The sequence below is a fragment of the Vipera berus genome (assembly GCF_964194415.1).
Source record: "Vipera berus genome assembly, chromosome: 1".
NCBI classification, from domain to species: Eukaryota; Metazoa; Chordata; class Lepidosauria; order Squamata; family Viperidae; genus Vipera; species Vipera berus.
The window spans coordinates 153440633-153467944 of NC_138202.1; the positions used below are offsets into that span (position 1 = coordinate 153440633).

At 40.2% G+C, this 27312-nt stretch overlaps 1 protein-coding gene and 1 long non-coding RNA gene across 2 annotated transcripts in view; one reads left to right on the plus strand and one right to left on the minus strand.

Annotated features, from left to right (window-relative positions):
- Positions 1-4435: 4435 nt before the first annotated feature.
- KCNH7 (potassium voltage-gated channel subfamily H member 7) overlaps positions 4436-27312 on the minus strand; it is a 321521-nt gene continuing 298644 nt past the window's right edge. The window contains exons 14-16 of the mRNA XM_081314535.1: positions 22546-22714; positions 6920-7109; positions 4436-5322 (exon numbers count right to left, since the gene is read on the minus strand). Coding sequence (XP_081170661.1) covers positions 5056-5322; positions 6920-7109; positions 22546-22714 — 626 coding nt within the window. The 3' untranslated portion in view covers positions 4436-5055. The remainder of the gene's footprint in view (positions 5323-6919; positions 7110-22545; positions 22715-27312) is intronic.
- On the plus strand, positions 21961-24066 carry LOC308660285. The gene is made up of 3 exons (XR_014024691.1): positions 21961-22157; positions 22696-22745; positions 23928-24066. It is a non-coding gene; the product is annotated as an uncharacterized lncRNA (long non-coding RNA).

Here is a 27312-nt window from a genome sequence, read left to right on the forward strand (position 1 = left end):
GCAGGATGCTCGGGGGCAGCGCTAGTGCCGGCGGGATGTTTGCCGCTAGTGCGGGGAGTGTGAGTGCACGAGCGAGTGTGCGTGCACTGGCCATCCCTTCACGTGGCCAAGCGGCCATGGCCCAGTCGTGGGCCGCAGCCCACAGGTTGGGGACCCCTGACCCATCAGTATTTATAGTTCCTGATGCAATTGTAAGGATTAAATAGTCAATGCTGCGAACCATCCAACATACTGTAAGATTGCCAAGTGAGGATTTATGGGGGAGAAGGAAATTAAAAAAAGCTAAAAGTGGGTAAGTAGGGGAGGGTGTGAATGGAAGACTGCTTGACCTAACATTCTGGGTATGAGATAGTGTGGTTGGTTCCCTGCACTTTGGAGTGGTTCTGATGCCAAGCCCAGATTCCTGTTGTTTTGCCACTGGAGGATTATTTGCCAGTTCTGCCTCCTCTCCTGCCGTGGGTGTCTCTGTACCACCTGCCACACTGTTTGATATGTTCAAGGTTTGGTGAATAAGTTTCAGTGCTTAGGTTTAAATTGGGACCACCTGTGCACTATAGCGATAAGGTTCAACGTATAAGCCAGAATTAAAAATTTCCTTTGGGGTAACGTGAACTCTTGTCAGTCTCCTTTGCTGTTATGGGTCACTTAAATACAATTCCATCTTTTTTTAAAAAAAGAGTACTGTGGGAGTAATGTTTCAAGTGGAAATATTTTTACAAATATATTCTAAATGGCCGCTCTTGGCATTGCAGGATAAATTGCACCTGCAACCTTCAGATATTGGATTATGGCTCCCACCATCCCTCACAGTAAAGATGCTTGCTGGAACTGATCTCAATTGTGTTTCACAATTCTTTCCTGGATTCCTAATGCACCTCAGATGACTTAGCTTGCCCATCATACTAACCCTTCTATAATCACATAACTTTTTAAAACCATGTTCATTAAACTGATCATCCCGATGCTCCTGAACCATAACAACTTCAAGCACTCTTTACCATAGGCCACACAGGCTGGATGTTCTAATACAACCATGGAAGGTCTATGTGCCATATTCCATTTTAAAGAATACATTTAAAACACAATAGAATTGCCAAAGAGTTGTTGGTAGCAGCAGAGTTAGGATGTTGGCTTAATGTAGCCAGGCTATTAAGGCTAATTACTCAACTAAATATTGCAGTGAGACAAGCTGGTGAGTGTAAAGAAATGACAGGAGGGAATCACTCATGTTTGTTTTAGGATCCCTTGCTTCAATCACAAGGTGCAGCAAAAATCACAATGCCAAGACTTAAGAGCTTTCTGAGATTGCCATGGCAATACTGCATTGTGCAACCTCCTGACCTTGTATTTGGAGTGTGTTTTTCTCCCAAAGGGTGCCCTAATTCCCAAATCAGAATCTGGGTAGCTTGGTCTAAACTGCAGGATACCTAAGGTGGAAGGTTCTGGCAAGGCAAGAATTGGTCTCTTACTGTTGGGGCTGCTCTAGCTCAAAACCCTTGTGGAGTCTGCCTTCCACTTTCCTCCTTGTTTGAAGATTTGTCTTCTTTCAGGGGCATGGTTAGTCTTTACAAAGTCTGTCCACAATGCTTCACTACCATTTGGAGCAAAGCCTCAGTTCTGTTCACCAGATAGAGAAGGGAGCTTGCAGCAATTTCTGTAGAGGCACAGTTAAAAACTGCTGAATAATTTCTGAGTTGTGTACACAGCTTTGAAGAAGTATAAATTAGAGGTCCTCATAAAACAAGCGTAGAATATTCCTTGATATAACACTGTAATTCAAATTGGGAGGGCTTAAATAATAAAGAATCCCATTGTTAAGAGGATGCATCCATTTGCTTGGCAACCATGACCTAGATTTTGTTGTGACTCAATAGTATCACATAAAGCAAATTGACCCCATGCTGCAAGGTCTGAATAGCTTCTATTAATTATGCTTCCCCAAACAGCTTCCTTTAGACAACTTCTTGTACACAATGGCACATTTTAAAAAAAACAACAACTAGTCAGCTCTCTTTATAATTCTACCACTAGGTCATTATGAAAGTAAGTTCAGCTTACTTTTCTGGTTAAAACACTTATAAGTTGTGAGACTCATGGTGTCAGCAATAAAATACTTTGTTGGACAAAGCAACATTCTGCTTCTTTAATAAGGTTGATTTTTCATTTCTTCCATAATTATGTTATACTGAGAGGTAGGCTGAGAAAAAGTAAAAGGAATAAAAAGGGTTTGCCTAAATACATTTAACCTGGCAGTCAAGGTGATTAACAGATCAGAAGAAACTAGAGTATGAGTATGATTTGATTTAGAAATGAGGGCAGGAATCATCCATATATAATCTAAATCAAATCATACTCAGTCTACTTTCTTCTGATCTGTTAATTAAGGCCCCGCCCCTGGGTTCCAGCACGTGTTCACAGTTCACTACAAAGGTAAATTTTGGGGAGAGGCAGGTGAAATGAGATGTTTTTATGTTTAGATTTAAATGTTTCAGAGCACAAGTTTCAGATAAACTTACTTTTACGCTGTGTAAACAGAAGACCTGCTCACCAGGCTCCTTTGAAAATCTAAAGTGATTTGGGGTTTTATTCCTGAGGAATATGTACAACCAGCTTTGATGGGCCATTTTTTTGTGGTTATAAAAGCATCACCCATCTGTGAAATTGAGAGCAATTCTGTGAACTATGGTGTTAGTTTTCTGTTGCAATCTTTCATAAATCTCAGGCCTCATCCTCAGATGATGTGGCACACACTGATATGTGTCTTAAGTAACCACAGAGGAACAGTGTGGAGAATGTCATCACTTTCTGGTGACAGTTTCCATCACAGAGTGAATCTTTTAAACTCTCCCAAGTTGAGCAAAATGTTGTCTTTAACTAGATAGAGGAGAATTCAAAGAATTTGAAAGAAGGAATCTTTTTTTAATTGACATCAAAGCAGCTGAAGAAAATCAAAGTCAAATGTTTCACTTTAAAACTTTATATTTTTGCTTCATTAGTCACTCTGCTATTTAGTTGTGTCATTTGTTTTCTCCTCGTTTTCCCTCTTTTTTCCTACAAACAGCCACAGCCATACAAACAACTCAGAATTAGGGAGGTTGTTTTGAATGTAGAGGGGGAACTCCATACTCTGTCTATCTGTCTGTCTGTCTCTACAGTATCTGTCTATCCTGTCTGTCTGGGTCTGTCTATCCATCCATCATCTATCTGATCTATAGCTATCTAATCTAATCTATCAGCTCTCTGTCTCTTTATCATCTATCTACAGTATATCCATCCATCCATCCATCCATCCATCCAAAATCTATCTTCTAAACATATCCCAAACATAAATGTTTACAGTCCTCTCCCCCCTCCCGACTAACTCCATTGCTTGATTCTCAAGCAGTACCGTTTGAGAGTCCCCCTTCTCTGAATTAGTCTACAGGGGTAGGCAACCTTGGCTCTTTTAGGACTCATGGACTTCAACTCCCAGAATTCCTGAGCCAGCCTGGCTCAGCATGGAAACCTCTCCTTTTTCCCTCAGCAGGGCTGGCTCAGGAATTCTGGGAGTTGAAGTCCACGAGTCCTAAAAGAGCCACGGTTGCTTACCCCTGGTTCTAGGAAAAATATCTGTTTGGGATATAAATCTTCCAATTACTAATTTAGATTCTGATACCAGCCCTCTCCAGGAAGAAGGAAGTATAAGCTTAACAGAAATCTCTTTTCCCTACCATCAATGTCAGATCATCCTGTCTTTCTGGACCCTTCATTACAAAACAGCCAGCAAGCTGACTGGCTAGTGATTTATTCATTTACAATTCCGCATATGCAGGCCGCCCCCCCTCAATACTCCAGGTAAAATACGGTAGATATATCTGGATTTTCTTATTTCTGCAATGGCCCAGGTGCTGTGCATGCATGATGTGTAGTCAAATGATCTTGCAACCATAGAAAATTGATCAAGCCCTTCAGTTTAATGTTAACCTACTGAAAGAAATAAAGACACCAGAAATGAAAGGATTCTGTAGTGTACTTATATTGGAATACGCACTCAAGCTTGCAACTCTTTGTGTTGAGGCATATTTTGGGGCTAGAGGGTAAAAAAAGAGAGATCAAAAGATTACAGTGAAAAGAAATTATTTTTAATACTCAGGTGTTTTTTTTAAAGTTTCCTTTCAACTGAAAAAAGACAAAATTCTCTAGTTTATGTAGAAATTATGTTTATTGCATTGTTTGTATTTGAGGGTCTTGACAGATAGCTGCCTTTGAGTGTGGCAACTTATAGCAATGATGAAATTTCAGTAAAGAAAAATAAATTAGAACATTAAATGCTTCAACTATTGTAAACTGAAGTCACAAATGTTGCTTTCCGTTATGCAGCTGAGTTACAGGGGTGTTTTTTTTTCCTTTTTCCAAAATGTATTTGTGTTTTGCTAATTGGGTTTTACATCAACGTTGTCCAAACTACAAAGTTTCTGTAAAAAAAATCTGTTTTTCTTATGTTCAAAGCTAAAGGAGGTTGCTTTGACTGCAAAATGCTCAATACTAGAAGGATAATTATGTTGTTTTCCAAAGAAGATAAACTAAAAGAAAAAAAATGTTTGAAGGTAAAGTAGTTCAAGAAAAGCAAGTCATTTTTGTTTTTGGGTCATTATCATCTTTTTTTGAAGGCATGTCCGCAATAAAATAGGTTTTAATTGAAAACAGTAAAGAGGAACCTCCATGCAACAGAACCATTATCATTTCCAAGCATGCAGGTGCTTTTTAAAAAATTAAAAAATAGAAGGTGCCTCTAGAATGCTGGCAGTTTTATATTTGCAACATACTGTTTGTTTATATATGTATATATCTATATATTTATATATTTACATGGTTACTGATCAACTTTCCTTACAAGCTTCAAAGATAGGAAAATATACAGTACTTTTGCATATAATGGTATATCCTTGTAAGCCCCTGAGTCAAGTATTGAGATTTTGATAGGGAAAAAAAAGGAAGAGAAAAAAAAAGAGAGGAAACCCCCCCCCCCGACATTAAAAGCACTTACATTTTAGATGATGTAAGAATGCAAAAGGGTCATTTCCCAGGAAGACCAGGATCAGAGACATGCCTATGGAGACCCACCATTCCTGTCGTGCTTAGGGGAGAATTGGGCAAGGATGGGTGCCTATTTGGGTGGAGGTAGGTCTTACGGAGTGACGGGGTTGGCTCTAAAGGGAGGTCGCGCTCCTGTTCCAAAAGGGAAGCCAGGTTGTCTTCTGAGGCCAGGTGAAGATGCTCTCCCCTTGAGAGGGATTCTTTGGATTTCTGCTTCAATTTTTCAAGATCCAAGAATTTGGGACCCTGAGAAAACACACAAAAAAAGATGGCTCTTTTGTGGCATGTATTGCCATAAAAAGCACTTTTTTTTCCACAAGTTTACACGACTGGAGAATTTATTGTAAAAAAATCAGGAGTACTGAAATCAGATGCAGAGCTTAATAAAGGTGCTTCATATTATTCAGCAATCCGCTGTGTTTCTGAGTAACAGGTACACACCCTTGCAAGCCAAACATGGGTAGTCCTCCACTTACAGCCACAGCTGAGCCCAAAATTTGCTAAGTGAGACATTTGTTCAGTGAATTTTGCCCCATTTTGATGACCTTTCTTGCCACAGATGCTAAGCGAATCACTGCAGCGGTTACGTTAGTAACGCGGTTGTTAAGTAAATCTGACTTCTCCACTGACTTTGTCAGAAGATCGCAAAAGGTGATCACATGACCCTGGGACACTGAAACCGTCATAAATATGAGTCAATTGCCAAGCGTCTGAATTTTGGTCATGGGGGATGCTGCAATGGTCGTAAGTGTGAACAACGGTCATAAGTCGCTTTTTTCAGAGATGTTGTAACTTTGAAGAGTCACTAAGTGAACTGCTGTAAGTCAAGGACTACCTCTAATACCTAAGACATTTAGGTGGACTTCTTCCCTTCTGCAGCTTTTGGAATGCAGATGACCTGGAGACAGTGGTGGGATTCAGCCGGTTCGCACCACTTCGGCAGAACCGGTAGCTAATTTTTTGTTGCCCAGAATGGACTTCCGGAAGTGGCATCCACACAGAGAACCGGTTGTTGACATATTTGAATCCCACCACTGCCTTGAAACCTTCAGTTGCCACCTTTGTAGTTGAAGGAAGACCACCTTCTCCCAGACCAGGTGCAGGCGAGCAGAGCAGAGGAACAGGAATGAGGCCACATGGAGTCCGGCATTCAATGGTCCCAGAACATGAATTCAAACAACTGCAGGGATAAAAAAGGCTACTGATGTCTGCTTATCAAAGCAGCCTTTATTTTGCAGGTACTATTTCTTTTACAACCAAGTCATGACTCTTGCCTTCAAGTCCAGCTTGTCTACCTCCTGGAGGAATTTGCCAATCCAGGAAAAACAGGCTCCTGTCAAGCATCGGGAAAATCAAGGGATCCAGGCAGTTCAAATGTGTATAAAGAATTATTGTAAACTTAAGATCTCTACAAGAATCTGAACTAGTAACAGTCAGGGGAAATTAGCGGGAATTAAGAATAGAAGGAATTCAAGGTGGGCTGGACTTTGATTGCTTCTGGACGCAAAGGGACTCATGATGGGTGACATGTTTGACCCCTCCCTCAGGCTCAGCCTGATCATCTCCTACAGCAGACATGTCAAACTGCCGGCCCATGGGCCGGATGAGTCATGCCAAAACCGCACCCACCCCATTGCCGGCAATGGGGAAAAAGTCGTGATATGTCACGTGACATCACATGACATCAGGAGTTTGACATGCCTGTCTTACAGCATCTCAACTACAGAGGCCTCTGGCCTAATCCATTTGTGCTGCTTTTCTCATACGGACTTGTATGAAGGACATTTTGTTTCTCACAAAAGGCTGTAAATTGGGTAAACCTGCCCCTTCAGAAATGCCTTACCTGGGAAGGACTGAAGCTTCGATCTGTTTTAATTGATGCGATGGGATGAAGACGTCGCAGTAGCCGGACAGCTGGTTTCTGATAATCTGCATTTGCCATCACCATGCTATATGCAGGTGGGATGAGGGCTGACTGTCTCTGCAACAGCTGTAAGATGGTTTGAATGTCAGCTGTCATTTGGGATTCAAGCCTGGGAAATAACAAGAAATAGCCAGTCTATCAGAATGGTGTATACAAGCTCTCAGGGTACAGCACTATAGATGGCACACAGTAGGTCATGCCTCCTTGTACAAGGTTTCATGTCAATTTCCCCTTCCTAGTGGCAAGACGGACTTTCTCTATTTCTATACAGCTTACATGGGGCGTGGTGGTTTCATTTCCGTTGACTACCAAAGGCACCATGGAACTGTTTTTGTCCTACTGGGAACTGATAGCAGTGGCAATAGCACTCAAGACTTCTATACCGCTTCGTAGTGCTTTACAGCCCTCTCTCTTAGCGGTTTACAGAGTCAGCGTATTGTCCCCAACAGTCTGGGTCCTCTTTTACCGACCTCGGAAGGATAGAAGGCTGACTCAATCTTGAGCCGGTCAGGATTGAACCCCTGGCAGTGAGAACAGAATTAGCCTGCAGTGCTGCATTCTAACCACATGGCTCTAATTTTAGGTAGACAGAATGGTTTGAGCTGCAAAGAATAACACCTGGCTACCTGTCCGATGTGTCCTAAATAAAGATGGAATTGGTCCCATAGTGCCTTCTAGTGGTCAATATAAAAGATACAATTAAGGGCTTCACACAATTTGAATACATGACATAGCGGTATTTAGAGGAACGAAAGAGAAAACTCCTTTTTTTTAATGAGGGACAATAAAGATGTGTGAAACAAAAGCTCATACCAAAGCCAGCCCTGATATTAGCTAGCATAAAGATTTCATGTGGCCTTTAAAAGGTTAGGAAAGATCCACAGAACAGTATTTTTTAATTAGAACCGCACAAAGTAACTCTTGTGATATTGGCATTGCATGACTTAGCTCATTAAGCTCACTAAGAAGAATCAGAAAATGATAGGGACTGTTTTTCTAAAAATAAGCTGCAGAAAAGGATTGGAATTGATGCTTCAAGTTCTTGCCAGGAGCTTTTTAGCAACAGAAAAACTAAACTGGCATCAGAAACGATGCTAGTGGATTGGAAAGAAACTCTACCGTGCACGTTTGGCAGAGTGAAGAAATGGAAGCCTTCTGGATTTCTGAAAAAAAAGAAATTCTCCTAAATATATTTCCCCTAAGGTTGGTTTTCAAGGAAACATGCTAAACTGTGAAGCTTTCCGTTAAGCTCCAGTGTTTGATCTGATTACAGTTGATATGTGAAAAATTGCTTCCTTTAGGTAACCATTGGGATGTAGCAGTGGGAGAAGAACCGAGATGAGCTATTTATTTGGGCTTATGGTGCTTGCTTTTCTCATATCCCTCTAGCCTCGCCTCTGCAAGACCTGTGGGATAACAAGGCAAAACCATGCTAGAGAATTCTCTGACATGACGTGAACAGCACTGTTTGAATTTTCATGTGAATTTAGGAAGTTGCCTCGATCACTGAGCCTTGCAATTTATCACACCAGCCATCAGCTTGAATTGCAGCTGCTCTCTGGCAGAGATCCCTCTTGAGACCTTGCCTGCGTGAGGTATTTCACTGGAAAAATCAGAAATCTTCTACTAATTGTACCTTGGGCCCCTGAACTCTGGTTTCCTCTCCCACACATGTTCTAACTCAGGGATGCCCAACCCCCGGTCCGTGGACCGGCACCGGGCCGCAGCATGTGAGCAACTGGGCCACGCACACAAGCGAAGCCCCGTTTGCGGGGATGCAGGCAGCATGCAAAACCAAGCCCCCTCTGGTCCGTGGAAAAACCTCTCTTCACGGAACCAGTCTCTGATGCCCAAAAGGTCTGGGGGCTGCTGTTCTAACTGCTGGGTGGGATTCAAAACCCAGATATTTATTCTGATTCATTTCAAGGGCGTAAACGCTTGCATCTATACAGGTAGTCTTCAATTAACCACTGCAATTGGGCCTGGCAATTCCATCGCAAAGTGATGGGGTCACTAAATAAAAATCACACGACCACACCCCAACTTACCATGTCGTGTGGTGATTAAGCAAATTACCCATGGTCATTAAAGTCAACGTTGTGTGGCTACAACTTGTGATTTCCTGCTAACTTCCCCTTTAACTTTGCATGCTGGAAGCCACAAAAAGCAATCGTGTAACTATAGGAGCAACCAACATATATGTGCCCTGGTTGTCAAGTGCCTGAACTGCAATCAGGTGACTGTACAGGTACAAGTACCACTTCTGTATAGAAGAACTGGTTGTAAACCTACCTTTTCGGTGCCATCCTTAACAGTTGTTAAGCAGGTAAAAGGTAAAGATAAAGGTTCCCCCTCACATGTGTGCTAGTCGTTTCCAAGTCTAGGGGCCGGTGCTCATCTCCGTTTCAAAGCTGAAGAGCCAGCGCTTGTCTGAGGACGTCTCCGTGGTCATGTGGCTGGCATGACTAGATGCCAAAGGCGCACGGAACGCTGTTACCTTCCCACCGTAGTGGTCCCTATTTTTCTACTTGCATTTTTAAGTGCTTTTGAACTGCTAGGTTGGCAGAAGCTGGGACAAGTAACAGGCACTCACTCTGCTACACGGCACTCGGGATTTGACCCGCCAAACTGCCGACCATCTGATCGACAAGCTCAGCGTCCTAACCCACTGAGCCACCGCGTCCCTCTTTGTTAAGCAGAGCAGCCGTTAATTGAGGACTACCTATAAATTAAAAGTTTAACACGGTCTTTCCATAAGTCAGTATCGTCACCTGCAGTTCTTTCGATGGAGGGCTGAGTCTGAGAAGAGAGTGTTTGAATGGAAGCACATTTCCCCAGTCTGATACCTTCTTAAAGGGTTGGGATTGTTAACTCCTGGGATTTCTAGATGGATCCCAGACCACGTGAAGTTCAATGCAAAGATAATCTAGAACAAAGCGTGAGAAGCTTGCAAGATCTCTAATTTGTGAAGGAATAGGGTGTAAATAGATAGATAGACCCCTGCCTTGGAAGTACTGTTCCAAAGGGCGGGTGCTGCAGCAGAGGAGATTCTTCTTCTAGATCCCGACAGACGGAGTTGTTTGACTCATGGGATCTGAAGTAGGCCCTCCTTGCTAGCACGAGTAGGACGGGCATAAATCTTAAGTTGAGCCCCTCACTGTTAAGCATTACTGGAAGCCTATGTAAAATTATTAATCAGCGGGAAGCTGGGATATCTGCATGCCTTGTGTTACCTGGTGCTTTGCTGTAACATATGTTCTCTAATGCAGTATTTTATTTTTCCTGGAAATTAGGCCATTGCTATTCAGGCTTTATTGGCTCATAGACTGCAAGACAAGTGGCTTGCCCTTATTTTGGCTTTAAATTGCTTGTTAAAACGTAGAGAGAACATGCCCAGGAGCACTTAGCGACTAATACGGACTGAACTTGTCAGTTCAGGATGAAATTGCCCATTTGTCAGGACAAAAGTGATGATGGTAGTGGAATACTGGGGAGATGATTATTATTATTTTTTCAAAAAAGGTTACAGGCCTGAATAAAAGCCAATTTCCAATTAGATTTATTTATTTATTTATTTTAATTCCATTTATATCCCGCCCTTCTCCGAAGACTCAGGGTGGCTTACAAGCTTAGCAGTAGCCTTCATTCTATGTATATGCCTGCTTATTAGGGCTTTCACACACACCCCAAGCGGCATTATTACAAAGTCAGCTTATTGCCCCCAACAATCTGGGTCCTCATTTTACCTACCTCGGAAGGATGGAAGGCTGAGTCAACCTTGAGCCTGGTGGGATGCGAACCTGCACTAATTGCAGGCAACTGGTGTTACTTAAGGAGGCATTAGCCCACTGCTCCACCAAGGCTTTGTCTGCTGGCCAGTCCCTTTTCTTTGTCTTTGTGCAGAATTTATTCTGGTAGTTTATAAAGTGTGATCTTGGAAATACCTTTGGAGCGGTGGTAAAGGGCAGTGCCAAAGGCTGCCTCCTTTTTGATACTCCTTTGGGACTCTTTGAATTTGGGGAAGCCAGTATGACTTACTTTCTCTCTTGAGAGGTCTGTTTTTAGTAACTCAACTGCTCAGTTCATGTTTGAAATCTATAGGAATCTATAATACAGGTAGTGCTCAATGTATGACCACCACTGAGCCCAACAATTCTGTTCTTAAGCGAGACATTTGTTCAGAGAGTTTTGCCCCATTTTGTGACTTTTCTTGCCACAGTTGTTAAGTGCATCACTGCAGTGAAGAAGTTAGTCATCCAGTTGTTAAGTGAATCTGGCTTCCCCGTGGACTTTGCTACACAGAAGGTCGCAAAAGGGGATCACCTGACCCTGGGACACAGCAACCATCATAAATATGAGTTAGTTGCCAAGCATCTGAATTTTGATCACGTGACCATGGGGATGCTGCAATGGTCGTAACTGTGAAAAACGGTCATAACTCATATTTTTCAGTGCCATTATAACTTTAAGCCGCCTGGGAAAGCCAAGGGAAATCATCAAAACAATTAAAAAAATGAAAGTTAGAATATTTCGGACATATGATGTGACACCCAGAAAAATATGGCATACTCCATTTAATCCTCCAGGGAAAGATAGAAGAAGAAGAAGAAGAAGAAGAAGAAGAAGAAGAAGAAGAAGAAGAAGAAGAAGAAGAAGAAGAAGAAGAAGAAGAAGAAGAAGAAGAAGAAGAAGAAGAAGAAGAGAGAGAGGAGGAGGAGGAGGAGGAGGAGGAGGAGGAGGAGGAGGAGGAGGAGGAGGAGGAGGAGGAGGAGGAGGAGGAGAAAACTTTGAATGGTCACTAAATGAACTGTTGTAATTCTAGGACTACCTGTAGTCCTATTATTCAGTCGTTAACCAGTCATTTTAGTTACAAAAAAACCTGAATCATGTCTGCAGGTACAATAGGAATTCCCTGCCCTCTCCCCCAATCTGCACCCTCCTCACTAGAGTCTCCCAATCTTAGGGCGAGTAGAGTAGAGTAGAGTAGAGTAGAGTAGAGTAGAGTAGAGTAGAGTAGAGTAGAGTAGAGTAGAAGCTGGAAGGGACCTTGGAGGTCTTCTAGTTCAGCCCCCTGCTCAAGCAGGAGAACCTGTGACTGTAGATTTTGTAGCAAACATCTGGATGACCATGAGATGGCAGCAAAGTGAGATGTATCTTTTTATTGCAACCCTTTGCTGGTAGCCTCACCCAATCTCCAGAGCAGATTGGGAGGGGATAAGCAACAAATAAATGTTTCTTTGATCCTGTACTTGAGTGCAAAATGCTCCATGCACAAACAAATCTGGGCCTAAGGTACTAATGTTGGATTGCCCATGTCCAAATTAAATTAGATAACTGTTATTCCTTCCTAAAGAGAGATTCTGATTTCCCCCCCTATTTAAAACAGAACTATTATTTCTAGTGATTTTTTCAAACAAATGTAGTTATATTTTTTACTTGTTAGAATTTGTTATAGCAAATAAAATGGTACAAAGAGTTTTAAAATAAACCTTTTCCTTGTAATCTAATTTACAGCAGTAAGTGGGAATTTTTCTAATTATTAGAATGTTATTACAACATCTTGCTCTATTGGACCATTTCAGATTTGTTTAGACAGCATGCATGACATTTAGAGTATTTTTTTTTTACAGACCAGTGATGAATTTTTACCAAGGTTTTTAGAGCAAATAATTTATTTCTTTCGGCTGATAACAGTTTCCCCTAATGGTATGGTTGCCTATTAAGTTAAATATTATAAATGTCCCAGCAACTCAGTCCTTTTGAATCAACATTCAGATTCAAACATTACTTCATGAATTTAAGCAGATATGGTTTCATTTTCTTTTGCAATCAAATTGCTTTGCAGTGGGATCAACCATCTTATCTGTCTTATCAGTCCTGAAGAATTATACAATTTTTAAGCTTCCAGCTTTTTTTCTAACAACTAACTAAAGGTAGTCTCACATGCTAAACTCATTTAAATGCCCTTTCTATATTAACACAAAATGGCAACTGGTCCAAGAATTCTAGCTGTGAAACAGATCTTAGACGGTGGCTTAAATTATGCATCCAACGTAACCTCAAACTCTACTTCTGATTTCTAAAAATTTAGCCAGATGAGATCCACTAATATATTCAGAAAATGCAAGCAAATGAAAAAACTTACAGTTTGAAAGCAGAACAGATGTTTAGAAATATTTTATACTTAATATGTTATACTTAAGATATTTTTAGTAAGGGAATTCATTTATATGTTGATGCATTGTAGATATATAAAAATGTTTATAATTTGGGTCACATACTAATAACAATTGCACCAGACAATCCCCATTACCATCAAATGGAAACCCTAATAGATGGGATAAGTGGATGCTTTCCTGTTATTTCTTGGAACGTTGCTAGCTACAACAGCAGTTTCCTTGAAGATGATTTTTTAAAAAGTACTTAGGGGACCAATATTGCCTCTTTACCTAAAATCTGGACTGCCTCTATTGGTTCAGATGAATCATTTTACCGGGATAAAAAAGCTAATATATTGGCGAGAAAAGCAACATACTTTGGCCCTTCTTGTTAGTAATTATCCTAGCATTGAAAACTGAAAAGTCAACTTGAATGCCATTTTCCATAGTGATTAGTACAATGATTAAAAGTTTTTTCTCTCTTTAAATAATTAGCAGGGCTTTTTTTGTCATAGAACGCTCAGAACGGAGTTCCGGCACCTTTTTTGGATGGAACCTTGTAGGGTAGGCAAGGTGGGTTGTATGACATGTGTGAGTTCTGGCATCTTTTTCTTTTACAAAAAAAAGCACTGATAATTAGCATTTATATTATTTCACCCACTGAAGAACTGACTTTGAACAAACTGTGCTAGATAGCCAGTCTACAATCCCAGGCTTCAGCAGGAAAACTTGTGTTGACTGCAAAATCAATATCAAGACGACCCTTTAAAGGGGATCAGAAGGAACATGCCTAGGCTTGCCAAACAGTTTCTTCCAAGTCCCTCATTGCTGGCGAAAACCTTTGTTCTGAGTCAAAAGGGGGAGAGCTAAGCGAGAGCCGGAAGTGAAAGGAATCAGATTGCCTGCAAAAGATTGGAGGAAGAACATCTGGGAAAAGGAGAAAGAGAGATTGCTGGAAAGGCAGAGACAAAGAAACTGGAAACGGTCTTGTGGTCTGGGTGAACTACCTCCAGGAGAAGCAGAGGACTGATCAAAACAGGTGGAAGGAACAAAGCTGAACAAACCTCTCACATTGGGGAAATGAAGAAGAGCTGCAAAGAGTTGCACTTGGAATCAAAACAATTGTCTGGGTGGAGAGAAAAAAGGAATTCTTAGGCAGGGATGAGGAAGAATTCAAGGTGCATCCCATAAAGCTTGACTCCACAGAAAGGGCAGAGCTAAAGGTCTCGGGGCTGGAGGGGAGGAGAGGGAGAAAAGATCCTGAAAGTGTGCCAGAAATCTCCAGGGAATCAACGAGTTAATAGGTGTCCCTAAACTTACCTTCAAGTAAAGATTGCAGTCTATGTGAATCAAGGATTAATCAGCATTTGTTGGAGAACTGTTTCGAACTGCTAGGTTGGCAGAAGCTGGGACGAGTAACAGGCGCTCACTCTGTTATGCGGCACTCGGGATTCGACCCGCCAAACTGCCGACCATCTGATCAACAAGCTCAGCGTCCTAACCCACTGAGCCACCACGTCCCTTGTCTGTTAACTATCTCATGGTAATTACCTCTGATTTTTCTCAGAGCATATTGTCAGTCTTAGGTGTTTTATCTCATCTGTCTAAGTTATTTGAATCCTCACATCTCTTCCCATATCATTCTATTTAAGATTGTTGTTTCCAGACACTATTTATACTTTCTTTAGGGCTAAATGCCCTATATCATCCACAGGGTTTGGGTTCTGGTAAGCTAAAATAAAAATAAAGAGTTCCAGAATATTTTCAAACACCATTAAATGTGAAGTTGAAATCATCAAAGCATTTGCCTCCTTATTTTATTCCTGGTAAACAACTTGGTTCTGTGATTATGTTCCTTTTAGCCTTTATGTTCCACCTAACTTCAGTTTTTAAAAGTTTCTTTTGATAAAATGAAATGCATAGTTGGCATACTGAAAAAAGTGTCATCTTCCAGGGTCACCTCATTTCAAAGCAGACCTCTAGACCTTGACAGCTCTTTACACAATTTTAAGGATGAAGTATTGTGGAGGAAACTTTCAGAATGAAAACTGCCAATTTTCTTTTCTTATCAAATATGCAGTGTGTGAATAAAAGCAGCAGCATTCTACTGAAGGCTGTTCAGCTTTTCCATTCTGGGGGCCTTCAGAAAGCAGTTGTATACCAACTTACAACGTTAACACATCCTCTCGGCTCCTTGCATATCTATTCTGACATTAAAATGTTTACAGCTTCTTTCTAGGTTATACATTCCGATAGGGCCGCTAGCTTACTTGGGACGTTAAGACAAAGGCTCTGGATTAAATAGCACAGATTTGATCAGTTTTGTCATCACTCAGTAGCAAAACCTATTGAAATAATCTGATTTATCTTGAGGCAGGTTCCAAATAACCATTTTAGGAGCAGAAAAGAGTTTAAAACTTGAGCGGGGACAGCGTATCCCAGTGTGATTTGCTTTTGAGAAGTTCCTCAGGTAAAAAACAAAACAAAACACACACCCCAAAACGAAATGTGTTAAAGAGTTGGGTAAAGACTCTGAAGAAGAGGCTGCATTAGCTACATACAGCTCTTTGCAGAACTTTGTGTTCCAGCCAATCTTTGCCCTAAGGCAGGGGTAGGCAACCTCGGCTCTTTTATGACTCATGGACTTCAACTCCCAGAATTCCTGAGTCAGCATAGTCAGCATAGTTGAAGTCCATGAGTCATAAAAGAGCCGAGGTTGCCTACCCCTGGTCTAGGTCTAGGACAGGGGTAGGCAACCTTGGCTCTTTTATGACTGGTGGACTTCAACTCCCAGAATTCCTGAGCCAGCCACGCTGAGGGGAAAGGGAGAGGTTTCCAAGCTGAGCCATGATGGCTCAGGAATTCTGGGAGTTGAAGTCCACCAGTCATAAAAGAGCCAAGGTTGCCTACCCCTACCCTAAGGAAAACTTTTTCCGTGGTTGTAAGAAAATGATATCTCTATAGCAGCTTTCTGTCTTCAGGCCAAGATCGCATTGCAGTCAGACGGATAGCTGGCAGCCTCTGACATTCCTCTACAACTGATATCCAGATAATTGCCTAGTTGCTACATTAATGGCTATTACTGGAACCGGGAACAGGTGATTACAGGATGCTTTGATTATCAGGGGGACTTTATTGGTTACCTGCCTGAAGTGTGGCCAAGAACATTTTTGCGACTTCACTGAAGGGAGTGTTGGCAGTTGCAAAGAAAGATGTGACGTCTGGCTAGTGTCAGCCATCGTGTTCCTTTGGAGGCCTGGTTTCCTTTTACCACTAACTCTACCTAGCATAATTGTTTTCTTCGGTGATATTAAGGACAATACGTGAACAAAATTAATAATGTGAAAAATATGGCTTGGGAGGAAAATCCTAAACCCTTCATCAAATTTCTGTATTTTCTATTATGAGTTCCGGTATTCTGAAATTATCCAGTTTTATTTAGAAATCATTTCATAATAATGAGGCACCTGGAAAATATTTTACATTTTTATGTTCCTGTCCGGGGGGGGGGGGGGGAAGCAACTTCGAATACAACAAATACCAGTTGCCTGCAAGCAAGAACTGGTAGGACATAAAACAAACCAAATAATAAAAAATGAAGCACCGAAAGTGTTCTGGGACTTTAAAGTTTGAACAGACAAGCACCTACCACATATCGCTCTAGATTTAATGTTGATGGGAAAGAGAGAAAAAAAAAGTTTGGATACTGGATGGGACAGTACCTGAAAAACAACAGAAGAGGAAGTAAAGAACTGGAGAAAAACAATAAAAATATAAAGACCTGCAAATTGAAGTAGAATGACTATGGCAAAAGAAAGCAAAGGTAGTAACAATAGTCAAAGGTGCCTTGAGCGCAATCCCAAAATTTCTGAAGCTCCACTTATATGCCATTGGCATCGACAAAAACCATTATTATCAGTCAATTGCAAAAGTCCGCTTTACTTGGAAGAACTTACATCCTTCAACGATACCTTTAATATCATTAAGCAACAACATCGCCCTATCCCAGGTCCTTGGGAAGGACTCAATAGGTAGGTAAAAATGCCAAATCCAGTCTAAACATCCAGCTGACTGGGTGACCAACCATAATAATACATAATTAGATGCGATGAAGGCCAATACAACCTGAAGAACTGGCCGTTGCGATTTCACATTGTTGTTTATGCAATAACACATATATGTCTTTTTTCATGGATATTTCATGCTCTATTAATCTTTCCCAACAGGAATGTGCTTTTTTATCCCTCTGGCTGTAGGAATTTTATTTCTATTAGATTATTTTTTGATTTTCTATTCTGTGATATAAATAGGTTATTGAGTAATAAAAGATACTATTATAATTTCAGACTATGCTCCGGTAAATCCTCCTTTTATCTGATGGAAATTATATACTGTACATTCTTTAAATGATCTTTGCTGAATAATAAAGATTTTGCTAAATGAAATGAAATCAAAGTTGTTGTTGTCGTGGTATTACCAGGAAATAGACTATATCACCATTTTTGGTACGAGACACTACTGAAGTATTTATTCATGGTTGTGCTACTGCAAATACTTCATGAAAAAGAACAAGTGGCTAAAGTTAGATTTTTGGATGAAAATATAAGTATTATTGCTCTGGACATCCCATTAATCTCTGAACTGATATAGGTCTTTGGCTTCAATTAAAGATAAATATAACAGGCTTTGTATAAGACGAGAGTATTTGGGAAAAGATAAGAAATCTAGCAAGCTATTGCCTTTTGCACTTAAATAAATTAAAGAAAATAATAATATATTATCTCTTCATGATATAAAAGAGAAAGTTTATAGAGAGTCCAGGATCACTAATCAGCAGTTTTTAAAATTCTATTCAGAACTGTGTCATATTGATTATCAACAAAAATGAGACGGAGTCCTTTCTACAGAGGATGGGTTTATCACATTTTTAAAAAGAATTATTGTAAGTTTGTGCTTGTGTTGTCAATACTTTTCCCAACAAGTTTCATTTCAATTTCTGTTTTTTCTACTGCAGCATGTCTCGTAATATGTTCTGCACATAATTAAATAAGGTAACGGTGCACAATCTGATAATTAAAGGCCTGGAGACTAAAACATATGAAGAATGGTTGTAGGATTTGGGAATGGCCATTCTAGAGGAAAAAAAGGAATAGAGGGGTTATGATAGAAGTATTTCAGTATTTGAGAGGCTGCCACATGGAGAAAGGGGTCAATTCATTTTCCAAAGCACCAGAAGGCAGGCCAAAAAACAATGGATGGAACCTAATCAAGGAGAGAAGCAACCTGGAACTAAGGAGAAACTTTCTAACAGTGAGGACAATTAACCAGTGGAACAGCTTGCCATCAGAACTTGTGGATGCTTCATTACTTTAAGAAGAGACTGGAGTTGTCTGAAATGATTTAGAGTCTCCTGGTTGAGCAGGAGGCTGGACTAGAAGACCTTGAAGGTCCCTTCCAGCTCTGTTCTGATTGATTGATTGAAATCTTGTCATTCTTTTCCCAATTTTGAACTGTTTAGTTATTTCATACTCCATTCTTACTCTGCTTGCTAGTCACCATATAAATTCTTGACTAAGCAGATAGCTGACCCAGACTTTTATCTTTTTAAGGACTATCCAATAATTTGTTATGGTCTATCCAATCAGAAGCCACTGTGTAATTAATAAAGCAAAAATAGTCTTTTTAAAAAACCCTCTTTACTTGTTCTACTACCCATCATATCTAGCAATGTGATACTGGACTGCTTCTGCTTTTCTTAAATTTATTTTATACATCTGGCACTTGTTTTCTGTGTATTATTACTTTAGATCAGTGCTAAATAAGCAGCTGCTCTAAAAATGTTTCCAGAATTAAAAAAAATGAGTGTCATTTCATTTTTGGCTGTATATTCAACTCTGACATTTGTTGTGATGCAATTGCTACTTCTGAAGCTCCACAAAGATTGTGCAAAGTATATCTCTGGTTTCTAAGTTAATAACTTTCCTAATAAATACTTAATGAAGCTGATATTAGCTATTTACTTGAGCTTGAATGTCCTGTTCTAATAAATCAGTAGAAGTTCAAATTAAACAAAGTTTAATTTAAACCAACTTTTTTTGTGTGCATACGGGATACTTTTTTATTCAAATGCTTTTTTTCTTTTTTCCCCGTTTAGCTTTTTTATTGCTAGCTTAGTAACTTTGTGGTTATGCTAATCTGCATTTATGCATGTAGACCTTTTAATTAACTTTATCAATATAAATTTCTAAAAAATTAAATCAGTTTCAAAGAATGCTATCTTCTGTATCAACTGACTGCATAAAAGAATTCCAAATAACTTCGGATACTTTACTTATGCTGAGAAAGCAACAAAACCTTACCGTATTTATTTACCAGAAATGTGTAGATTGGTACAAAAAAAGTTTCTAATTTTTTTGCCTTATAGTTCCTGGGTACATTTGATTTGGTTACTATGAAACGTAGACAAAATATCTTAGATGCTCATGCACTTTGTTAGTAAGCTGAGAATAAATATATTTTATCATGCTTCATACTTTTCTAGGACTTGTTCTACATCTTTATTTTGACTGTAATAGCCATTTTTAATCAATAACGCTATTGGACGAAACAGGTATGTTCTGAATTCTCAGAAGCAGATCCAAGTACATGTTGGACTAAGCTATATGAGCAGTCAGCATCTCTTAATCTTACTTAACAGAAATATTTAGCAGAATAACAGAGTTGAAAGGGACCTTGGAAGTCTTCTAGTCCAGGGGTCCCCAACCCCCGGACTATGGACTGGCACCAGTCTGTGGCATAACAAAAACCGGGCCACGCAAATAAGCGAAGCCCCCATCCGTGGGATGCAGACAACACACAAAACCACCTCCCTCTGGTCCACGGAAAAAAGTCTCTCCATGGAACCGGTCCCTTGTGCCCAAAAGGTTGGGGGGCATTGTTCTAGTCCAGCCCCTTGCTTGAGCAGGCCACCATTTCAGACAAGTTATTCAGACCTGAATAATGCCAAAAGCATGGTCCTTAACCAACACAGCCTCACAATAATGTATCAGACAAAGAGAGGCAATGGAAAGTAAAAATTATATAAAAAAGAAATCTAATCTACACAATATTTTGCCAAAGGGATATATTAGATGTGTGCAGGTTGGCTGGAATATAATTCCAAAGAGCAAGTCAGCTTGACTCAGTACATTAAATCAAAGCATTGAAGTGGACTGATTTGCTTCAATCAACTGCTTTGATCTAGAGGAAAAAGAAAACTTTGGCATGTGCGTTTTTTTAATTGTCAAGATCAAAGCAGCACGCCAGTCCTAATGCACTGATAGAGTCCTGTTCTGATTCAACGCTTCACTTTAAAGAGGTGTTTCAGTTGGATATTTGTTAAAGCAAAGCAACCTCTGATGTCCTGAAAAGCTTCACAAATAGTATCTGGAATGGAAGGAACAGATGTTTAGCCACTTTTTGGCAGCAACATAGTTCTCCAATCAGAAAATGAACAGTCCTGCAATTAACTTTAATGGGTGTATTTATTTCCCCCTTTTATTTTATTTTTATAAATAACTGAAGGTGTGAACATACCTATACTCCTCCCTCCTAATTCCCCCACAACAATAGCTCTGTTAACTGAGTTTGACTGATAAGTGATTGGCCAAAGGTCACTCAGCAGGCTTTCATGCTTAAGGTGGTCCCCTCATTTTTAACCTGATGCCTTAAGCACCAGACCAAACTGGCCCTTCATGGGATAGTTGGACCCATCAATGATAGGTTGCTTATTAATTACTCCAGAAGAGAACCAACAGAGATTGGCAGCTTTCAAGAATAAAATTACAACTGAAAGAATAGTGTTAATAACCAATAAAATATGACGGATCTGATTGCACATAATATACTGCATGACAAAAGATGATAGCAACCTTCAGCTCAAGAGTTGAATCCTCCTGGGTAAGAATTCAAAGGGATATCCCAGAGAAGGGTAGCTATAACAGCAAAATGGCAAGATGAACAAATCTCGCTTTTATTTATGTTGACAGGAATAATTGCTAACCATCCCCCCGCTCTGTACTCTCCTGGTATGTCTGTGACTTCTTTTCTTTGAAGGATCTTTTTTAAAAAATCTGCTCTAAAACACTCTAAAATCATGTTGCTATACTCTCTCTTGGATTCACTGTCATTTTATAGTGCCAAGAATTCACAGTGAATTTATGCTGGTCAATAGGTTTTCTTCCTCAATAACCCTGTCAACCAATTGTAGCAAAAAAAAAGCTTTAATTTCATTCATTTGTAACAGCTTGATTTACGTATTCCCTGACTTTCCCTGACAAATTTCTGCAAGCCTTTGAGTGCACTGCTGTTAACTTGGAAAATCTGCTTTGTTGTCTTTTGCTAGCTGCATTTGCTGCAATCTTTATTGCAAATGTTTTTTTAAAAAAGTGAAAGCATCCACATTTGAAACCACAGTCCAATTAGGGATCTCCACTACAATGTTAAATCACCAAACCATTCAACTGAAGCATGGAACTGTTCTTAGTTTCCATAAAAATGTTTATTTAATTCCTGTGCAAATTGGACAGCTTTGGTACATTTCCTTGACTCGGCCAAGAACACTTCAGAATAATGAACTAAACTTTATTTTTCTAATTTGGGATCTTTCAGAAGCTCCTTGAACTAGTGGCTGTCCAAGTTTTGTCCTAGTTTTGATGAAGTTAATATGTGAGATCACTGTGGATATGCTATTTTTTATTCCCAAGAAATGTGGGTAAAGTGGAACTTCAACTGAGAAAAATTTAACTGGGACACAAGTTTTGCTCCTCGCTGATAGATCTGGAAACAAATCAAGAGCTGCAAAAAGCACCAAGGAGATCTTCGACAACTTACTGAACAATTCAAGTAGAGGAATTCCAGGGAATACTGAAGACCTAAAAAGCACACCATAAAAAGGGTCAGGAAGGTAATACCAACCAAACACATCATGGTTTGGTAAGATGCTTAACGAGCAAAAATAGGTAAGTGTGTGTGTGTTTGTGTGTGTGTCTATGTCTGTGTGTGAGAACAGTAGATTGATTGCTGGGAAAACTCTACATGTGACAGGCCAGGATAAAGTATGTGCCGATTTGGAGTTAAAAGGCCACACTATAAAAAAGGAAGTCCACAATCCGAATCAGATATATATATGTGCAAAAACTACATTAATTGCTGGCAGTCACAAGAGGATGTTTCCTATCTTCAGCGACAGGCCCATTTTGACTCTACACAACAGTGTCATATTATTCAGTGGCATGGATCTAGTTTGCATGGGTTAGTGAAAAAAAAAAGAGCAACGTCAACCTTACTGTCAATATCAAAGCTACTGGAACTCCAGCTTTACCTTTCTTCTTCATGCTCTTGAGTTACCTGCTGAGATGGTCTTGAAGTAGATCTAGCCTCTGCTCCACTTCACCATAGTTGATTTCACTGTCTGTCTCAGAGATCCCCCAGTTGACATGAGGTAATGCAGACGGACAGGATGGTTCTTGATGACTTCTGCTCTGATCTTCCTCCCAGGTTCTTCTGTCCTTGAAATCTACCGGTCAAAACAATGAACGAGAGTGAAGGTCAGCCTAATGCAGATACTGTTTTATGTCTGTTTCTTATATTTCTAACCCATGCAATAAGAAAAAGTCGCTTTATCGGCTGTTGTATGCTTTCATTTGCCACCAGAACGTTCACACATAAGGCTAATTTCCTTGTGCAGAAGCCACGCTTAGAATTTTGTGGAGCTAAAGCAAGTTTCCTAATCCATGTACGCCTGGGTTTATTTCCTGCCTTGTTCCCTGTGAATGGTTGAAGTTCTCACAGCATCTCACATTCCTTTCCATGGTAGGCATTTGATGTGGGGAAGGTGGATGGTTTGTGTGAATGCACAGACTACCACACAAAGAACTATAGTTACAAGAAAATATATATATTTTTCATGATCTCTGGGCATCAGACATTTCAGTGAATCTGAGCAAGTTTGTTGATAGAGATGCTGGGGCTAAATAAGGACGATGGACAATGACAGCCAGAATAACTGGTTTGGGATTAAATATCCAGATATTAGTGGCTAATTGAGGTGGGAGTCTGGATCAGATTATTCTCCTACAGTGTTAATGTATAGAGGGCCCGACAAAAAGCAGCTGATAATAAAAGCACCTGAGCTGAGAGTGCCTGAATAGCCACAGAAGTTTAGGACAAACCCATATAATCTTGAGCAAGCCTGAGGGCCTCAATGCTGCTACTAGGACTTTTGAATGCATTTGCAAGTAAAGGGAATAAGAAATGGCTGTGAAGGACAATCATTGCTACCAAGACAATAATTAGATAAGCAGGGATTGTGCTGGTTCCAAGAAACTAATCTGAGAAAACATGTCAAACAAGCCCTTCCTTAGTTCACATGAAGATAAAGTGAGGGAGGGGGAAGCACATTCAGACTTGCCAACTTTTGTTACAATAAGAGTAGTCCTGACCTATATGGCATTTGTTTCTTAGTCTGGTTTACCTTGTAGAGTGACAGTACCACAGAAGAAGCACCTTAGCAGGAAGCCGGGCACTCTGTGTGTTGATTGGGGGAAATTAGGGAAAAAATAGTCAGATACTCACTGTTACATTTTCCTAAGTTAGTTATTGATAAACAGCAGTTGCCCAGCAATGCAATCTCCAGCCTCAGAAAGCAGAAACAGATGGAAAAATAATAGCTTTTCCTGTATTTATCTTTTTGCTCTGAATCAATTCCTTTGAATTATTTTCATTTCCAGGAAGAAAAGCAGAAGTACAAGGAAGGAAATTTCCCAAGCAAAACCCAGCCATACTCTTTAGTTACACTCCTTTCCACAGATTGTAATTTCCTATGATTGCTTGCTTTTATTCAGTAAAAGTACTTTATTTATACTTTAACAAACTGGTTTCTTTATATAAATATTTGCATATGAGTTCTCAAGGTGCACAGCCTCTTCCTTCTGTCCTCTTCACACCTTAAAGATATCTTCAGAAAACAAATGAAAAACAAGACTAAAATAAAATTTCTCAACAAGATCAATCAGCAAGAGATGATCCTGTCTAGTCTGCAAATATCTGAATAACTCCTAGATAGCAGCAAAAGATTCAAAAACATTCTCTTTGCTGCCATCTATGTTCAAGAAGTAGAAGCCATATCATAAAAAAACAACAACAAAGTGTAAGCTTCATGGACTGTTCTGAAGCAAGTAAACTAACTGTAAAAAACCAGGTCTTTAGGAGCCTTTAAAAAGCAATTATGAAGAGTCTTAGGAACACAAATTAAAAACAGGCACTTCTATAATAATAGAGCTGGCACTATGGCAGGAGTTCACCAGTCCGCTTCATTTTTTCTGGCAGTCTTTTGCATAGGCCTCTGAAACTGCTCAGAGAGTTCAGGTAAGTTCACATTAACGCAGACAGTTTTCCATTGAGAGCAGAAGTTATCAACTGCAATGCCAATATCACTTCTCACACTGGACATTAACAAGGAGGTAACACATCATTAGGCTCTTTTTTCATCCGTCCCTAAAACTGATAAACCCATTGGTATCCTATTTACCAGTCTATCTTGCTACCCTGTATACTCCTACGTTTAGAAAATAACCCACATTTTGTTAATTAATGTAGTTAACAAAAAATAAATAAGAATGCTGCTGATTAGGTGGACTGTTATTAAAAAGCAGGCAGACACAAAGAGAATGAGAAAAGATGATTACTTCCTTAAGTGTCCCAAACAAAGAACAAGGAAATTTTATTTCGGTTTGTACGTGACCACGGTGAAAATACACACTCCTGAAAATAGCTAAATATAGCCCAAGAAGATTGTTTTGCCTAGGTTGCCTTGGAAAGTGTTGCCATAGCTGCGGGAAATATTTCTAGCAATCAAAAGGGAAAAGGTGAGCTTCCAAATTGCAAATATATATTAGTAGCGTTTACAAAGGTCTGAGATGCCAAGAATTTATGGGTAAACGAATGACCTTATTCTCTCTCCCTCCCTCTCTCTCTCTCCCTCCCTCCCTTAATTTTCCCAAGGAGCCACATGAGAAACTGAGACTGCTGTGGAGAGCTGAACCAATATTTATTTATTTTATTTTTATTTTAATTCCATTTATATCCCGCCCTTCTCCGAAGACTCAGGGTGGCTTACAAGCTGAGCAGTAGCCTTCATTCTATGTATATGCCTGCTTATTAGGGCTTTCACACACACCCCAGCGGCATTATTACAAAGTCAGCTTAATTGCCCCCAACAATCTGGGTCCTCATTTTACCCACCTCGGAAGGATGGAAGGCTGAGTCAACCTTGAGCCTGGTGGGATGCGAACCTGCACTAATTGCAGGCAGCTGGTGTTACTTAAGGAGGCATTAGCCCACTGCTCCACCAAGGCTCTTTTTAGGGTTGTGAAGGGTTGTGAAGGTGCGCAGGCGCGCACACATGCACATACATAAATTGGGGGGGGGGGAGGAAATGGCAATTGGCTTCAAAATAAAAGCAATCCTCATAGGCTGGACAGAGATAGCCCAAGGTCCGGATGTGGCCCGGGGTGGTGGTGTAAAATGCCAACGTCTGATGTAACCTGATACTTGATGAAGTGACATGGGATTAAAAACTGCATCTTTTTATGCAGAAATATTCATGCAAGGAGAGAAATCAACAAAACACCTATCAATTACGATGTGTGGAAATTACTGGTAATATTGCAGCGACAGAACTTTTGATGTTTTGCATGTCTTTATGCATTTCAGTTATTTCTAATCAACAGTCTTAAAGTTCTGGCAATAAAATGCCACGGTGAGATGGCCAGGAGTTAATTTATATATCTGATTAATAATTAGGCAAAATTTATTCAGTGCTGATCTTACGTGGTAAACGTTTGCTCATGCTGAAATCTGGAATGGTGTCTGAAACCTAAATTGCAATATTTTAGCATCTCCCGCTTAACTCAGAGTAAAAAAAACCCATGACTACGTATGACTCAACTCTATTGTTTCTTAAAACAACAGCAAACACGATGCTTTTAGAGTGATCAAACAAAACTCGGCCACCGGTAATGGCTAGCTTACACAACGTGATGGTAGCATGAGTCTTTCCCAACAGGTGAAGCAATACAGCCGTCATTAATTTGGGTCAGAGCAATCAAGGTTTCAGGCTTCACAGGAACAGGCTATTTTCAGAAACCAAACATTCAGCACCAGATGCTGAGACATGACATGAAACAAGACATGAGACTTCTGCGATCATTAGTCTAATCTTAGTTTCTTGGACAAAACCCACCAATGTATTACCAGAAATGTTTGAGAAACATTTTAGAAACTTTTAATCTTTGTATTACATTTTAGGGCCAGATGGTTTCCAATGATCTCTTATCTCAGGGGTGTCAAACTCAATTTCATTGAGGGCCACATCAGCATTGCGGTTGCCCTCAGGGGGCCGGGTGGGTATGGCCAGGGTGGGCGTGACCTACTGGGTGGGCGTGGCTAGAGTGCGTATGGCCTACTGGGTGGGCGTGGCCAGCTCTACATCGTTCGCATCAAGGGTGCCTATGGGGGCCCGGGCAGGAGTGGGACAGATCTGAGGGTCTCTGGCAGGAGGAGGGTTTCTGGGCCAGGGCCAAGGCAGTGGGGGACGTTCCCTCAATGTTTCCAGGATGGCTTTGTGGGCCGCATGAAACCACTTCGCGGGCCGCATCCGGCCCCCGGGCCTTGTGTTTGACATGTCTGTCTTATCTCATGTGGTTCAGCTATACTCCATTGACAGAAAAACTGGCTTTGAATACTGAATATTAAATATTGATATGTCTTGGTTCAAATAAGCTTTTTTTTACATGGTAGATATGTTAAGACAGGATTGTTTTCTTCTCTTTTTTGCCTGCTCTATAGTTTTTTGGCCAATTTCTGAATCTTTGTATACTGCTCAAAAAAATAAAGGGAACACAAGATAAGACATCCTACTATTAAATACAGTACATTGTGTTGTTTTAGTGTTCCCTTTAATTTTTTGAGCAGTATATATATAAAGAACTCCTTTTTATGACCCTGTAATCTTTTAATTCGGGGTAGAGTTGGGGCAACTGGATGAAGCTGAGCATTTACTAGCTGGATGCCCTTCCTTATGCCTATGCAGAGTTCACAGCAGATATTTTTTCC